Source organism: Panthera pardus, unplaced genomic scaffold (assembly GCF_024362965.1).
Source record: "Panthera pardus isolate Hobbes unplaced genomic scaffold, ASM2436296v1 HiC_scaffold_24, whole genome shotgun sequence".
Classification (NCBI taxonomy): domain Eukaryota; kingdom Metazoa; phylum Chordata; class Mammalia; order Carnivora; family Felidae; genus Panthera; species Panthera pardus.
This window is the reverse complement of record NW_026526810.1, coordinates 42,973,331-42,991,470: the sequence shown is the minus strand read 5'-3', so window position 1 is coordinate 42,991,470 and position 18,140 is coordinate 42,973,331. Positions and strand designations below refer to the sequence as shown.

At 37.3% G+C, this 18,140-nt stretch overlaps 1 protein-coding gene across 6 annotated transcripts in view; it reads left to right on the top strand.

Annotated features, from left to right (window-relative positions):
• UNC13C (unc-13 homolog C) overlaps nucleotides 1-18,140 on the top strand; it is a 610,270-nt gene that overhangs the window by 20,632 nt on the left and 571,498 nt on the right. For all 6 annotated transcript variants that reach the window (XM_019442067.2, XM_019442063.2, XM_053889051.1 and 3 more), the window contains exons 4-6: nucleotides 533-654; nucleotides 1,606-1,670; nucleotides 14,811-18,059. In XM_019442067.2, coding sequence (XP_019297612.2) covers nucleotides 15,068-18,059 — 2,992 coding nt within the window. In that variant the 5' untranslated portion in view covers nucleotides 533-654; nucleotides 1,606-1,670; nucleotides 14,811-15,067. The remainder of the gene's footprint in view (nucleotides 1-532; nucleotides 655-1,605; nucleotides 1,671-14,810; nucleotides 18,060-18,140) is intronic.

The window sequence follows — 18,140 nt, the reverse complement described above, 5'->3', positions numbered from 1 at the left end:
CATTATAGCATTGTGTTATATTGTCTTCTATGGTCCTGCCAGATGATAAATTCAGGATCATAAGAGAGTGTTTCCATAGCAATACATTCTTCCCTATTTAACCTCATATACCTCTCCATTAATGCAGCACTGACAGATTCTAGTTAACAAGTATTCTCTCAGTTCCTGTGAGTACATATGAGTACATGTATTTTGGTGAGGTCCTACAGTTTCTTTGGCATATAGTCTCTTTCCTCTCTTAATGGACCCTACATTTACTCAGCTAGATTAGGTTGTGACTTTACCCTAGTTCTTGATCTGAAGGTTCATGGGGGTGTTTGTGGTAGATCTTGTTGGAAACTGCACAGATTTTCTTCTAAGTTAGAGACCTATGCATTGTCTTCACACAAAGATAGAGCACTAGCTGCCCATAGGGAGTGGACCACTTTTGGGGTCTTAGAAGGTTCCAGGGAATATGAAGATTCAAGAGTTTCAAGTGAATTGACCCAGATGTCCCCATCTCATGACTCACAGTCCAATTTTTTCCCCCCAGTTAAGGCCCTGACCTTGAAATAGCCAACCTAACTTGAGAATTAGAACTTCTCTGGAGCTCTGCTGCTCTTCTGATTAATTCCTGGGTCTAGTGCTCAGCTTTTTCTGCATCTGCTACAAGAGGTGAGAATTTATCTGATGACATGAACGTCCATTGTATTTACACTTAGCCTTAAGTTGGTGATTAATTATGTTTAGCCTTTATCTTTCTCTACTGTATCCAGAGCCCCAGCAACAGCTTTTCTATTCCATAGTGCTAATTACTTCCTCTCCTCAACTTCTCAAGTACCTGGAAATACTGTACCCACGGGTTCATTCCCTTCTACTGGTATTGCACCTCAGCCCACCCCTAGTAAATATTTTAACAATTGAATTGCTGCCACAGACGATTCTCAGAGTGACTTAACTATGTGCTTTAGCAATGAACACAAGATTCTTGACAGTTCGTAGAATGAATTATTTAGTTCTGAAGGGGTTATCTCTGTGGTACACCACACTATGCACACTTATCTTTCCATTAATTTTGGGAGTGGATTCAGATGGGAGGCTGTAGTGCAAATATTATGATTGAGATTACATTGATTTTAATTTCAAAAGTACACAGAGTGTATGTTCTCTGGGATATCTTTTTTTTATGTCCTTCTTTCTCTGAAGGCATAGAAATTTACTCAGAAGGCTTTCTCACTGATTATTTTTTAAATTATTTTTAAACTTCTATTTCTAAAATGTATTTTAAAATACCAGATTTTGGTTCCTGGATATCAAAGATCGTCTAATTTGGCATGCCATTCCTTTGGGTCTTGGCTTTGTAGTTGTCATCCAAGCCTAAAAGAAGGGTATGGACTGAGTCAGGAGGGGACAGACAAACACAGGGACATTCAGAGCCTGAATCTTAGGGTGATTTTGTGGGAGAGAGGGAGGGCTTACTTTCCTTTGTGAGAGCACTCTTTGGAAAACTTGAATTTGGATAGATAGACATTGTATATGTTAACTGCTGTGGTTATTAGAGATGTATTTTTGTACTGCCTTTTTAATTTCTTTCTTTTTTCTTATTTCTGCTACACCAGCATCTAGACGTCCTATAGATCAAGTTACCAACTGCTTTCATTGTGATTGTTTACTCCCAGATGCTGTTTGAGGTAAGAGCTGGCTAATGATAAGCATGTTTTAGTTTTAAACTGAAGAGATTTTACATGTATAATTTAGTAATCCTTAGTAAAAAATGTAAGATATTTTTAAAGAACTGCCTTGATATTTTGAGTTCTTCATTGGAAGCATATATTATCTATTATTATATGGATCATGCTATATCTTTACTGAAGAAGCTAAAACATATTTTGCTCTTAGGAATTATGATATAAGTTCTTTATGGATTTACTTAAAAAGCACCTTGTGATATAGGAAGAGGATGAAATTGCAGCTTTGTTGAGTGAGAAACTAATTTTAATTTTAGTTGTAAGTGCCACACCCAGTTTGCTTGCATCCTGTGAAGCATAAGTAATTGACTTTCACCCAAGAGTTAGAATCAAATGAAGTTCCATTGTGTGAAGAGAACTGCACTGCACCTAATACTTTAAAGGGGAAAGGAGTGAAGATGCTAATTATGTAAGCATCTAAATTTTGGTCTGTTGCCATGCTGTGCAACATTCATTCAAATTTAAAATTCTCACTTTTACTACAGAACAAGGATACATCTAGAGTTAAAGCACAATTGGTGAGGTGAGAACAGCTAGGAAGTCCTGGTAATAGTCAAGTGTAGAAGCCTATGGTGAAGAGTAAGTGAATTTATGTTTTTTAATGTGTGTGATACATGGTATGTGACTGGAATGTATTAAGACCTACAACGTTAGTTACTATGTTTTCTAAAAGAAGATACTGACCTAAAGTGTACACTGATGAGGGCCTGACCAAGATGATGGCTCTGGAAGTAGAAAAGAGGTATGGGGAATGAAATTGTAAAGTTGAGAACAATAATATTTAGAAGTGGCTAGAAGTTTATGGCAGAGAAAGAGAGGAGTTAAAAGTGAACCTGGAGAACCAGTCTATGTAACTAAGAGCATGTTGATTTTGTTGATTAGTACTATATGAAAAATTTAGATAATATTGTTATGGATGTGAAGATGAATTGAAAAATGTTGAATTTGAGATATTAATGGTCATTCAGACCAGACTGGCCAATACACAATGAGGAATTAGTGCAAAGAAGAGAAGGTAGATGCAGATATTAATACTTTGGTAGTTAGAAAAAAGAGGAGTAACAGTCTCAAAATAGAAAGGTCAGTAGAGAACCTCATTAGGGTCTCTTTGTAAAGGATAACACTTATGGAAACTGGATCTCATACTGTAGACAAAACTCAAAGGCCTAGAAAGTAGTCAGAAATAAAGGCATTTTCTCCCTTTGTGGCCGTATGTTGTCTCATTTTTGCTTTTGATTTCTTGTCTACATTGTTTGATTTTTCTGAAAATAGGTTTTCACCACTCAATTTTTACAAAGTTCAAAAGTTGACCATTCAGGTCACAACTTTATGTCTTTCTTCATATGTCTTCATATGTCCTATGTCTTTTTTATGTTCTTTCTTCTTTCTTATTGAAATAACCAAAAAGATCTCATGAACTCCATGTTCCAACTCCCAGTTCCCAAAAGAGAGGAACTGATTAGCCCGGTTTCTATCATGTGATGACTCTGGTCAAAATAGCTGTGTCCAGAGAGAGACTCCAGTAGGTCATGTTGTCATGTAGGTGTATAGAATGATTTAAAGAAAGGCCAAGTGGTTAATGGCTTCAGATGCAGCAGACAGTTGGAGAAGGTTTGGTTTATACACATATTATTCATGCCCAATAAAAGAGGAATTTGGTAGAGTTCTGGGGCTAGAATCAAATAGTAGGAAGTTGGGACGCCTGGGTGGCTCAGCCGGTTAAGTGTCCGACTTCAGCTCAGGTCATGAACTTGCAGTTTGTGAGTTCGAGCCCCGCATTGGGCTCTGTGCTGACAGCTCAGAGCCTGGAGCCTGCTTCGGACTCTGTGTCTGCCTCTCTCTGCCCCTCCCCTGCTCATGCTCTGTCTTTCTCTGTCTCAAAAATAAATAAAAACATTAAAAAAAAATAAAAAAAATACCCAAATAGTAGGAAGTTGAAGATGAATGGACTCCTGAGGAAGCTGAGACCACAGGTCTCCTCTGTGCTTCAGAAGACTTTGGTAGAAGGTACAGTAACTTGAGGAGGTAACAGCGTTCAGGGAAAGCTGAAAACTGTCTTTTATTCCTTTGTTTCTAATAAGGGAAGATGTAAACATGCTTATTGTTAGGTTGGATGGACCCAGTATAGACAGACTAAGCTATAAGCAAGTGAACACATAATTGTTGGAGCATTATCCCAGCGGTGGTGAGTGGTGATTCAACCAATAGCACAAGAGGAAACAGGACCTTTGGAAAGAAGATTCTTGTATCTTAGACAGGTGCAGTGACCTAAGGGCTGAAATAAATGTTTTTCTGGATAGTTATTATAGTTTTCCAATTGGATGTCATTGAACCTCTGGACAACTTCAGTCTGTCCTTAGTCAAGGGGGCTTTTTTGGTGTCAGCTAGAAGATTTCCAAATTGGTATGAAAATTGAGGCCTGGCCTTGGTGATTAGCCTGGCTGTCAAAAGAACCTTTTGTTTCCTAACCATGCTGTCTTTCTACTTAGACTTGTATATTTTTGAGTGTGTAACTCTTTTTGTGTGCTGCGTGCTCTGAAATAACACTAAATGGTGGAACTAAAAGAAGACCTAATTTTCAAAAAAAGTCCATTAAACCAGTGTCCACCATTCCAGGGAATTTCTTCTCATGGGCTATTTCCATTATCAAAGTACACATTATATTTATTTATTTATACATCTTTATTGGAATAAGATTTTTCAACAGTGAAGTACACCGATAACAATTTTACAGTTTGAAGATTTTTAAAATAAACACACCTAGTACCCCTGTTGAGTTACAGAGAATCTCTATCATCCCCAAAGTTGTCTCATGTCTCCTTCAAGTCCATTTTCTTTCTTCATAGGCAACAATTTTTGGATTGCTATTATCATAAGATAGTCTTGCTTGGTACTTAATATAATTTAAATAGAGTATTTACTCTTATATCTGACTTTTCTCAACTTAATGTTTTAGAGATTCATGTGACATTTTGGGTCATTCTTTTTATTCCTTATTAGTGCCCCGTTATTTTAATATAATGTAATTGGTGTATCCACTCTCCTGATGGGTAGTTTTCCACTGTTTGGCTTTCATTAATAAAGGTATCTTAGAAATTCTTCTATAAGTTTGGGAAAACATATCTTAATTTCTCTCAGGTAAATACTTAGGAATGCATTTCTGGGTCATAGTATAAGTATTAGGTTTAACTTTATAAGAAACTGCCACACAGTTTCTAGAGTAATTATATTACATTGTCTTCTGTAATGCATAAGAGTTCCAGTTGCTCCACATTCTTTCCAGCACTTGAAATGGCTGATCTTTTTAAATTTGAGCCATTTTTGTCTCTACAAAATAGTATCTCCTATTTTCTTTTAATTTACATTTTTCTGATGTAGAACAAATTGCATATCCTCATTGGCCAATTAGAAATAATTTTGAAATGGTTGCTATTTACTAGGCCATTGTATTACTTTTAAGGATGTGTTCTTGGCACTAGATGAATTTTTGGACAGATCAAAAGTAATAAAACTGAGTAAAATGAGCTAGAAATACCTAATCATCTATGACGAGTACTTGGTGAACAGATTTTTATTGAGACACTCAAGGTGCAGAGATCTTTAGATTTCATTAATTAGACATGTGGACATCTAATCAATGTACCACTTAGCATAAGACTTTTTTTTTTGGCTGAAATACTTTATTGTATAGATGGTTCTTGTAGAAATACAGTAATAACTTAGAAATGTGAACTTTACTTGTGCAGAATGTGTGATAATTACTTCTTCCAGGAAAGGATTAAACTTAAATCAAGAAGAGTATAACTCCTTTCCTCTTCTGTCTTACTAACATTACGTTGACTTCTATTCATGGTTGAGGAGATTAATTATAATAAATGAATTTATTTTATTTCCAATGAAAATTAAATAGCTACTAAATATCAGGTACCTTCATATATTCCATTAAGAAGAACGTGAGGGATTATATTACCTCACAATATGTGCTATAATATATGTAATACAGTATACTAAGATTGTGCATATACTTCAGAGAATGTATCCATTATGTCCAAATGAGCTTATGACACAGATGGAGGAACACATTAGTTCTTTCCTGGGCCATCAGGGAGACCTCTGCAGGGAGATGTTGCTTGACCTGAATGTAGAATCCAACTACCTAAGTAAGAAATTCAAGACACTCCAGCTGTCTTAATGAGTTTTGGTTTAAATAGCATTTTGTTGGGGGTAACAGAGGGGTGATGAGGAACAAAATGGAGATTAAAGAACCAAACAGTGCATCCCACGAAGAAATAAGATAGATGTGTTATTATCAAATTATCTCAAACATCTTGCAAACATTCCAAAGAAATCAGTCATATCATTTGTGGTCCATACGTGAAGAACACAAAGAATTTCTGTGGTCCCAATCCCAGTTTCAGAAATGTTAAATTGTGAAAATGTATGTCTTAGAATTAATAAAATACAGTAAAACCACTGTGCATTTCTTAGCTATCCCTTTAGAATATGTAACATTTTAAAGACTTAACTTTTAACTAGGTAGGACACTACAAATTATTATCTTCTTTGTAAACCTTTAGAGCTAGTATGACTCTTACTCTACCTTGAAAAAAATATTGGCCAATTTTCATTAGTTGAAGTTAACAGAGAAGAGAGGTTATGTTACAGTGGAGCTTTCTTGACTGCCCTACAGTTGGGCAAGGAGTGGGAGGGGAGAAAAGGTCTCCTCAGATGGAAATCTTATTTTTACTTAATGAAAAAATTTAAGTTTATTTATTTTGAGAGAGAGCACGTGTGCAAGCAGGGGAGGGGCAGAGAGAGAGAATTCCAAGCAGGCTCAACGCTATCAGAGTGGAGTCCAGTGCTGGGCTCTAACTCATTATCTGTGAGATCATGACCTGAGCTGAAACCAAGAGTCAGATGTTTAACCGACTGAACCACCCAGTTGCCCCTATTTTTACTTATTAATGACAATAATATTTTGAGCACTTCTGATATTACAAGAACTACTGTAATTTTTATTTAGTCATTACACACCATGAGGAAGTTGGTACCATTATCTCACTTATCAGATGAGGAAGCTGAGGAACAGAGAGGTTAAACTCTGTTGATTGTGTTCAGCTTGTATGTAGCAGAGCTATGGTTCAGAGCAGACTGGCTTAAGCCTCCACCGTGTGCTCCCCTCCTAAATTAATGAATGGTGTACACTGGAATTCAACTGGGCACCAAGTAGAATATACCTCTTCCTCAGCAAGGATGGAGGTGCTCTGATAGAACTGATGGCATTTTGCTTTGAACAATGTGGAGTAGTATGGTTTCAAATCATGCAGAAATTGTTAAATTTCTAGCCCTCTCACTTGAGTAGTGTTGAGTAAATTAAGATCTCTGAAACTTGGTGTTCTTATTTTTAAAAAGAGAGTAATATTTTACCTTGTGAGGTTCTTTGGAGCACAAAGTAATTATTTTAACATACTGAAGACGAAGTAGACATTGCGCATTTGGATAGAAACAACCAAAAAGTGTTGAGGAAGCACGTGTGTGTGTGTGTGTGCGCATGCGTGTGTGTGTGTGTGAGGTGATTTGTCTTACAGGAGTCGGGGACCCTGCCTAGGCATTGGACGACACTAGGCTGATAATGTGTCCATCTAACCTGGTGGGACACAGATGTGAAAAACATGAGAAGTAGTAATGGCTTTTTTTCCAGAATGGGTATTCTTCCTCAATGGCCTTACTTTACACAGCTTAAATCTCTAATAGAATTCCAACATGTTGAAATTGCTCACAAGATTTCCTTTTAGAAATCTCTTTTAACATCAAAGGATTTCTAGTTCCAGAAAATTACAGACTTGACTATAGAGAATCAAGGTAAAAGTCAAATTATTTAGGAGTCAGATTATCATATCAGAGAACATTGGGCACAGTAGGAAGTTGCCAGCCCCTTGGATGAGATTCCTTTAGAGGAAGGCAAAACAGCACAGGGAGAAAAATAAAACACTGAAGTTGAGGCAGGAGACCCGCGTTTTTGTTCCATCTCTGCTGTGTGAACTTAGGTTAGTATTTTGACCTTTCTGGGTTTTCATTTCATGCTGTGCCTAATTTGAGGATTAGCACTTCTCAAACTGTATTCCCCAAGCCCTAGGATCCTGTATAGAGGCTATATGGGCTGTAGCTGATGTGGAAGCAGCAGGTAACATGGGACTCCAGTCCTATTCCCTTAATTCAACCCAAGGAGCTCTGCTTTACTAATTGTATCATTGGGTTTCCACATCTGATTTTGTCTGGGAGGGGGGAAGGATGGATTTTTTGAAGCGAAAACAAAAAACGCACTTATCTCTGGGATGATAGCATTCCAAGTTGCACATCTGTAAGCCAGGATACTTATGCTCTACTATCCATGCATGTAAGTGGGCAGAAGTTACAAAGACTAAGATAAACATAGTTTTTATCCTCAAGTGATGTGCAGCATAGCTAGGAAGAGGGCAAGGCCATGCATGAGAGAGTAAGAGGGCAAAGCTTATTGTAAGGTTCTCAGTCTCTCATCTCTGACCTACCCTTCTACTTCCCTCCTTTGGTAGAAGACTCATTCCATCCCCAAGCTTCTTTGTTGTCTCCCTCTTTGTGATATCCCTCATATGCTTTGTTTTTTAATTTTTAATGTTTGTTTATTTTTGAGAGGAGGGAGGGGCAGAGGGAGAGGGAGACACAGAATCTGAAGCAGGCTCCAGGCTCTGAGCTGTCAGCACAAGAGCCTGATGTGGGGCTCAAACTCAAGAACTGATATCATGGCCTGAGTTGAGGTTGGATGTGAACTGACTGAGCCACCCAGGCACCCCAATCTCCCTCCTATTCTTGAGGAATATTCTAATAAGCCATTTATACCAAGATACAGAATGGCTGATAAGCCTCAAAACGTAGAGTCCAAAACGAAGTCGGATGCTCAACTGACTGAGCCACCCAGGTGCCCCAAGAACCAAAATTTTAAGTAAAGGGAATAAAACTCTAATATAAGAAACTAGAGTAGATTCTTCCTGACGGGGCAGTTCTTCAAGCATAATACATAGGTAATTGCCTTTTTCTCTAACTTTGGTTCTGATCAGCTTTACAGTATAGTGGTGTTTATGACTAAGGACTGAAGCCAGTCAGTTTGGTTTGCAATCTATCTACATAACTTGCTAGCTGTGTGGCTTTGGGCTAGCTACTCAAGTTCCCAGTTTCTCAGTTTCTTCACCTGTAAAATGGGGGTTAATAACACTATCTCTTGCAGAGCTTACAATCAAACATTAATGTAGTAATATATACAAAGCCCTCAGGATGGAGTATGACCTAAAATAAGCATTAAAAATGGAAAACATGTAAAAGAGCTATGTGATAAATAGTTTAGAAGAATAAATAAAGACTGAATATCATGATGTTATAAAAATTATATGAAAATAAAGATGACCAAATAAAGAAAATTTTGTGGAAAAGATGAGTTTTGATCTATCCTTTAAATGATTGAGATCAGTAAAACTGGAGGACGTTCTAGGCAAGGTGAAGAACATGAATAAAAGAAACAATGAAAAAATACTTTAGTGCATCCATGGAACCATAAAGTGGCCTAGTGTAGAGTTGGTATAGTCTGTAGTTGGAGACAAAGAAGAAAAAAAATAGCATTTAAGGAAGTTTAGATGGAAATCAGCATGTGGCATGGTTTAGAATGGTGTGAAATATTACTGTAGTTGGTCAGTAAGCTATTGCTGTATTAATTGTCTAAAGTAAGAATGTATGTCACTATAGTGAAGGAAGCAAGTTTTTGAGTCCAGAGGCCCAAGCACCTACCTTAGCAACTCTGAGATTTACCACCTTCAAACATAAACTGCAGATAATAACTTTATTAGGTTACCATGCAAATCATATGAGTTGATACACACAGAAGTACTTTGTAGGTTCCAAAGTTCTTAAAGAAGTATTAATACTAGATGTCATCATTTACTCAGAAAATAGCAATGGGAGTAAGTAAAAAATATAAATGGGCTATAGTTGGGTGAAGAAATCACATATCTAATTATCAAAAATAAAGAAGACACAGGGGAGTCTGGGTGGCTCAGTCGGTTGGGTGTCTGACTTCGGCCCAGGTCATGATCTCAGGGTTTGTTGGTTCTAGCCCCGTGTCAGGCTTTGTGGTGACAGCTCAGAGCCTGGAGACTACTTTGAATTCTATGTCTCCCTCTGTCTCTGCCCCTTCCTACTCAAACTCTGTCTCTCAAAAATAAACAAACATTGAAAGAAAAATTTAAAGAAGACACAATTCATTTGACTTTCATTCTTGGGAAAATAGGTCTTTCTGTTTATTTTCTAAAGATAATTTATTAGCTTAGGGTAAACCTCTTAATCACTTTATGGTTTTAACATTTTTATTGAAAAAAAAATTTGATACATAAATACCCAGTTCACCTACTTTCATGTGTTTGGTAAGAAACAAAATTGTTTATTGATCTGAAAATGCTTTAACTTAATTCTGGTAAGGATTTAGCAATACATTACTGTTTAAAGGTTCATTAGCTCTTTTAGCCCAGTAGGGTACCTAGCTTTATAGTCATAGTAAATAGCTCTCTAACAAAATGAATTTAACATACCTGCAAAAATATTTTACTTTATATTCTACCCTAGTATTACTTTCAGAGCTTATATACTTGGAATCCAAATCTGGGGTTGGAGTCAGGTTGTGTTTCTTGTTAATTGCATGGCCTAAGTCAAATTTCCTAAAAAAACTTGAAACTTTAGCTTTCTTACCTGGAAAATAATAATACATATTTCACACAATTATGGAAATGAAATGAGGTAAATTTTAGAAAATTATACGCATGTGGTGCTTGACACATAGTAAGTAACAATTAAATATTCTTATTATTTTTCCATAACAACCTACTCTTGTATTTCAATGTCTCTCAAAGATCTCCTCAAAACCTTTAATCTTAACCCTAGAATTTATTACCAAAATTAATATGTGGCTGTGTTACTGAAGTTAACACAATTGGAGGGTAAGTATAAGATTTTGAATTCAAGTAGTTGAGAATCATATGATATCTTGGTCTCTCCCCATCTCCTTGACCCCCTTCTCCCTTCCTCATAAATGGAACTTCTCAACCTAAATTTCAAAACTTGTCACATTCTGTCAGCATTTTGTCCATCCAGACTCCTCTCCCTCTTTTCCTTATCTTTCTTCAGGGTGGATCTTTCTCCCTCTTTGGACAGGGCATGAATGTTTGTGATAAATGACCTCTGCTCACACTGCTTGTCTTTCTCTGGATTAAGTCCAGCTCAGCCATCTTAGGCTTCTTGGATCTCTAATATTCATCTATTAACTCATGGACTTATTATTTGTCTATTCATTCATTTATATACTTACTCATATGTCCAACAAACATTATGAGTCTACTACATATCAGGCAAAATGGATATTTAAAGTTAAATAAAACACAACTTCACATCTCCAAGAGTTCACAGTTCTGGGAGAGATGCAGTTAACACATTTTACATAAATAATTGCTGTAAGAGTTACCATAACAAAGGTACATTCAAGGCCCTTGGGAGCACACCAGAGGAGCCACTGACTCCGAGGAGGTCAAACAGGGTGATGTTGATCCTTGCTGGGTCTGGGATATGTAGATTTTTTAGAGATGTTCATGAGAGAGACATGCGGAGGTGAAGTAAAGAAGAAAGGATGGGAGGCAGAATGAACAGCATAGACAAAGCACACTGGTGAGTTAATGGTATGGTAATCAAGGAACTGTTACTACCTCATCATGAATGGGGCAAATGTGCTTGTGGTAGTGACAGGAAATACACCAGTTAAAACTGTCAGCATTTTAGGTAGGAGGATTTATAGATTAATCTTAGGAAAATTGGAGAGAAGGGCCAAGTTCGAGTCAGGAGGACCATATAGAATACAATGGTAATAGTTCAGATGAGAAATTGTGGAGTTCAGAACTAAGGTATTACTCAAAGGATGAGATAATATATTCCATCAGTGTGGACATGGGATGAACCATAGGGGAGCTGGAATGACTCCTGAGTATATGTCTCAAGGAAGTAGTAATTATGATAATAATTGAGATTAATAATTCATGAAAACAACTAGGTTAGATGGAGTTTAATTTTGGGCAACCAGGTGAAGATATTTAAGTGGCTAAAATGAAGGCCAATTCTTTTTCTTTAAAATGAGTTTTAGGGGCGCCTGGGTGGCTCAGTCGGTTAAGCGTCCGACTTCAGTTCAGGTCACGATCTCGCAGTCCGTAGGTTAGAGCCCCGTGTCGGACTCTGGGCTGATGGCTCAGAGCCTGGAGCCTGCTTCTGATTCTGTGTCTCCCTCTCTCTCTGCCGCTCCCCCGTTCATGCTCTGTCTCTCTCTGTCTTAAAAATAAACGTTAAAAAAAAAATAAAAAAAAATGAGTTTTAAATAAGTTCACACCTGTGAAGCCATCATCACAATCTATGCCATAAACATATTCATCAGCTTTATCCACTTTTTTTAAAAGTGTATTTTGTGATATGAACACTTAATGCAGATCTACCTGTTGAGCAAAAATTGTAAGTATACAATACAGTATTAATTATTGGCACTATGCTGTATAGCTGATATCTAGGATTTATTCATCTTTAGTAACTGGAACTTTGTACCCTTAAGCCAGTTCTTTTTTTTTTTTTTTTAATTTTTTTAATGTTTATTTTTGAGAGACACAGATCATGAGCGGGGGAGGGGCAGAGAGAGAGAGGGAGACACAGACTCCAAAGCAGGCTCCAGTCTCTGAGCTGTCAGCACAGAGCTTGCCACAGGGCTCAAACTCACGAACCATGAGGTATGACTTGAGCAGCAGTCAGATGCTTAACTGACTTAGCCATCCAGGTGCCCCTAGGCCAGTTCTTCAGTAAGCATTTATTGAGTGCTTATCATGTGTGCTGAATACAGGATGTTTACAATAGGACAAGTTACAATTTTTACCCTTAAGGAAGATCTACTGAATGGAGAAAGAAATAAGACTGTAATACAGAAGAGTTCTAATTGCCTATGAACTGGGTTGTGGGTGTGTGGCAGAGAGAGTGAAACGCTCAGTTTGGGACACTGGCGAGGTCTTCACAGGACAAATGATTCTGGACTTTAAATATCATTTTTACAGACAGGGTGGGCAAGATACTAGTGATATGTTAGGTAGAGAATAGAAAAGTTACTAAGGTGTGAAAAATCATAGAGCCCTTAGTGAATACTAAGTCACTCTATGTGGTCAGAATATAGAGCAAGTAGGTATGTAGGTACAACAGTGGACGCATGCCCTTGGGTTCATGTTTTTTGAGGCATGGCTTCAATTCAGGTTGAATTTTCCTGATTAAAAATTTTCCAACAATTATTACCTAGAACAATAGTTCTGAACAAATAATGCAGGTCAGGAAATGTATAATGATTTCATGAAATGTCAGAAGCATTAACAAAATTGTTGCTCTCATTTAAACAAAGAGTAAGCACTTTTTTGAGGTATGATAGACTCAGGATCATGAGTTGAATGCTGATTAGAGTAGTTTATTCTATGAAAGTTAGTTTTAAAATAATTTACCTATCCTACTGCCAATTGCCAAAGTCTTCTCTCCACAAGAAAAGTTTGTCAAGGGGTACAAAAAGTATTTTCTTTTTAAATTTTAATTTAGTAGTCAATTTCTTGACACTTACAGAAGTGGAAAGCAGGTCCTGGCTTATAATTATGAGTGAATACCAAACTGGTTCAGACAAGAGGAATTAGACTCTTAATAGTTTATGAGACCCAGAAGACAAGGACTTCTTTAGAATGTGTCTCTCCTCCATCTTTATGCTTCTCATTCTAATTTACATTGCCTTGCTTCTTCTTGTGAAGCTTGTCTCCTGGCGAGAGCATTTTTCCCTTCAAGTCCCTGCAGAATGTCAGTGAGGTAAAAATGGCAGATTTCTAAGGAGAGGGAGCTGATAGCCAGCCAGCTCCTAGAACAATATACAGTTGGTGATGTATTCTTTAAAGAATTACATAGATTATTTATCCACTCAAATATGTAGTTCAATGTTAGGAAAGGCTTTTTGGCTGTTACCGGTATTTTTGTGGTTTCTTTCAGCTGTAAAACAGTTAAGCTCAATTCCACAAAATTTTGTTTAGAACCTACCGCATACAAGGTGTGGTAATATTGAACCAGGAAAATTAATGTAAACTTTTTCTCTCTTTTTCTCTTCTTTTACTTCATGTAATTCACGAAATTAACCATCGTAAATATTAGTTACTGGTGTGGTCATTTGCATTATAAAATATCAACTCATTGGATGAGTTCTACCTAACCAATTTTTGATTATCAGTAGGTAACTTTTATTTGTGACACAATTTCCTTTTGTAATTTGGTACTCTATCTGCCCTGGAGATGGGTTCCCTGCCATTTGCCACAAGGCTATACCAGTTGATTGGGATGGCTCAACTCTTTCAAGTCATGTCCTCTCAAAACTTGGATATATTAAATCCAAGCATGTTTTCAAATATGTTTTCTCTTGGTATTTATTTCATTATATGAAATATTTCTCACTTGGATGACTTTATTATTTAAGAAATTCCCACTCAATATCTAGAAAAGTAAAATGTTATTTGAACAAGAAAAGGGCTTACATATATGAATAATATGAATTTGATGACTTTTAAATGTCTAGATTGGAGGAAAATTTAAATGCTTAGGTTTGTGTAAATGAAATTTTAGAAAAGGAAACAAAGTGGAAATGATAATATGTCGTTAATATAGCTTTTTAAATTGGCCTATAATCTTACACAGCCTTTTCTAAATAGCTATTATTACCTTTTATTACTGTGTGAGTTGTGTCCCCTAATTAATGATTTAAAAAGAAAAATATAACTTTAATGTAGTTATTGGTACCAATTTGCTTTATAGTTATTTTAAAAATAACTCTGTACTGAAATTCACATACTCCTCTGCTCCCCTCAGCAATATTTCATACACTGTGTATCTTGACTACTTCAGAAATATGTTAGAAATGGGATTAATCTAGAATTGAATTCTGATAATCATTTCAACATTTCTTTCTTTTAGACACTATATGAAGATATGTGGAAATGAGAGAGATTCCTGAAACCCCTTCTCCGGGAGAGAATGTCTTTCATAAATGGAGCTTTGCTTATGGTTGTCACAGGACATTGACACTGCAGCAGAACCATGGCTGCCATTCTTGTTAGTTTCAGTAATTCAAAGAACATCTGAACAGAGATGCTTGCCTTGGATTTACAGATTTTCATCCTGATACTTTGTTTACTACTTTGGGGCAGGAAAACTTGCACTAATTGCTCTCCATGGTGGCTAATCTTTTCAAGAGCCTGATTTTACCTTACATACATAAGCTTTGCAAAGGAATGTTTACAAAGAAACTGGGAAATACAACCAAAAAAAAAGAGAATCGTCAGCACAAAAAGGATCAAGACTTTCCTACTGCTGGCCAGACCAAAACCCCTAAATTTTCTAATACCTTAAAAAGCACTGTAAAGAAGATTGCGAAGTGTTCATCTACTCGCAACTTATCCACTGAAGAAGACGAGACTAATAAAGAATTTTCCCTCTCACCAACATTCAGTTACCGAGTAGCTATCGCCAATGGCCTACAAAAGAATATTAATGTAACTAACAGTGATAATGAGGATCTGCTTCAAGAGTTATCTTCAATTGAGAGTTCCTATTCAGAATCACTCAACGAACTAAGGAGTAGTACAGAAAACCAGGCACAGTCAACACACACAATGCCAGTTAGACGCAATAGAAAGAGTTCAAGCAGCCTGGCCCCCTCTGAGGGCAGTTCTGATGGAGAACGCACTTTACATAGCTTAAAGCTAGGAGCTTTACGCAAACTGAGAAAATGGAAAAAGAGTCAGGAATGTGTTTCATCAGATTCAGAGTTGAGCACAATGAAGAAAACCTGGGGAATAAGAAGTAAATCTTTGGACAGAACTGCACGGAACCCAAAGACAAATGCCCTCGAGCCAGGATTCAGTTCCTCTGGCTGCATTAGCCAAACACATGATGTCATGGAAATGATCTTTAAGGAACTTCAGGGGATAAGTCAGATCGAAACGGAACTCTCTGAACTACGAGGGCATGTCAATGCTCTCAAGCATTCTATAGATGAGATCTCCAGCAGTGTGGAGGTTGTGCAAAGTGAAATTGAGCAGCTACGTACAGGGTTTGTCCAATCTCGGAGGGAAACCAGAGACATTCATGATTATATTAAACATTTAGGTCATATGGGTAGCAAGGCAAGCCTGAGGTTTCTAAATGTGCCTGAAGAAAGATTTGAATACATTGAAAGTGTGGTATATCAAATTCTAGTAGATAAAATGGGCTTTTCAGATGTACCAAATGCAATTAAAATTGAATTTGCTCAAAGGATAGGACACCAGAGGGACTGCCCAAATGCAAAGCCTCGACCCATACTCGTGTACTTTGAAACCCCTCAGCAAAGAGATTCTGTATTAAAAAAATCATACAAACTCAAAGGAACAGGCATTGGAATCTCAACAGATATTCTTACTCATGACATAAGAGAAAGAAAAGAAAGAGGGATACCATCCTCCCAGACATATGAAAGCATGGATATAAAGCTGTCTACTCCAGAGCCCAAAAACAAGAAGAATAATTGGCAGTCACCTGATGACAGTGATGGAGAGCTGGAATCTGACCTCAATAGAAATAGTTATGCTGTGCTTTCCAAGTCAGAGTTTCCAACAAAAGGAAGTACTTCCAAGTCAAGTTCAAAATCACACAATTCAAGAGCCAAGAATAAAACTGCTAGTGGCAGCAGAATTTCAAGTAAGTCTGATTATGATAAAATTTCCTCACAATTGCCAGAATCAGATAATTTGGAAAAACAAACTACAACCCATTATGCAGATGCTACACCCCTCTGGCATTCACAGAGTGATTTTTTCACTGCTAAACTTAGTCGTTCTGAATCAGATTTTTCCAAGTTGTGTCAATCTTACTCAGAGGATTTTTCAGAAAATCAGTTTTTTACTAGAACTAATGGAAGCTCCCTCCTGTCATCTTCAGACCGAGAACTTTGGCAGAGGAAGCAGGAGGACACAGCCACCTTGTATGACAGTCCTCAGAATCAACATTTGAAAGGGGCACTTCAGGGTGTCCAAGGGCAGAGTGAAATTGAGAACACAGAAACTGTGGATAGTGGAATGAGTAATGGTATGGTATGTGCATCTGGGGACCGAAGTCATTACAGTGATTCTCAGCTCTCTTTACATGAGGATCTTTCTCCATGGAAAGAATGGAATCAAGTAGAGCAAGGCACTGATTTAGGTTTAGATTCATCCACCCAGGAAGCTTTTGACTATGACACAAACAGTCTATCTGATCAACAACTAGATGTTTACAATAAAGACCTAGAAGACTTGGGAAAGGGCCAGAGTGACTTTCAGGATGACTCTGAGAGCTATGATTTAACCCAAGATGACAATTCATCTCCATGCCCTGGGTTGGATAATGAACCACAAGGCCAATGGGTTGGCCAATATGATTCTTACCAGGAAGCAAATTCTAATGATCTGTACCAAAATCAAAACCAATTGTCCATGATGTATCGAAGTCAAAGTGAATTGCAAAGCGATGATTCAGAGGATGCCCCACCCAAATCTTGGCATAGTCGATTAAGTATTGACCTTTCTGATAAGGCTTTCAGTTTCCCAAAATTTGGATCTACATTACAGAGAGCTAAATCAGCATTGGAAGTGGTATGGAACAAAAGCACACAGAGTCTCAGTGGGTATGAAGATAGTGGCTCTTCCTTAATGGGGAGATTTCGGACATTATCCCAATCAACTGCAAATGAGTCAAGTACCACCCTTGATTCTGATGTCTACACAGAGCCTTTTTACTACAAAGCAGAGGATGAGGAGGACTATAGTGAACCAGTGGCTGATAATGAGACAGATTATGTTGAAGTGATGGAACAAGTCCTTGCAAAGCTAGAAAACAGGACTAGTATGACTGAAACAGATGAACAAATGCAGGTATACGATCATCCTTCATATGAAACACCTTATGAAACCCCACAAGATGAGGGTTATGACGTGCAGGCAGATGATATGGTTAGTGAAGGAGGATTGGAGCCATTAAATGAAACATCAGCTGAAATGGAAATAAAAGAAGATGAAAACCAAAACATCCCTGAACAGCCCATGGAAATCATAAAGCCAAAGAGAATTCGTCCTTCTTTCAAAGAAGCAGCTTTAAAAGCCTATAAGAAACAAATGGCAGAATTAGAAGAGAAGATCCTGGCTGGAGGTACTCATGTTTACATGCTACATTTTGAGCTAGTTGTATTTTAACGTTGGGTGGTGCTTCTTTAGAGTATGTTCTGTATTT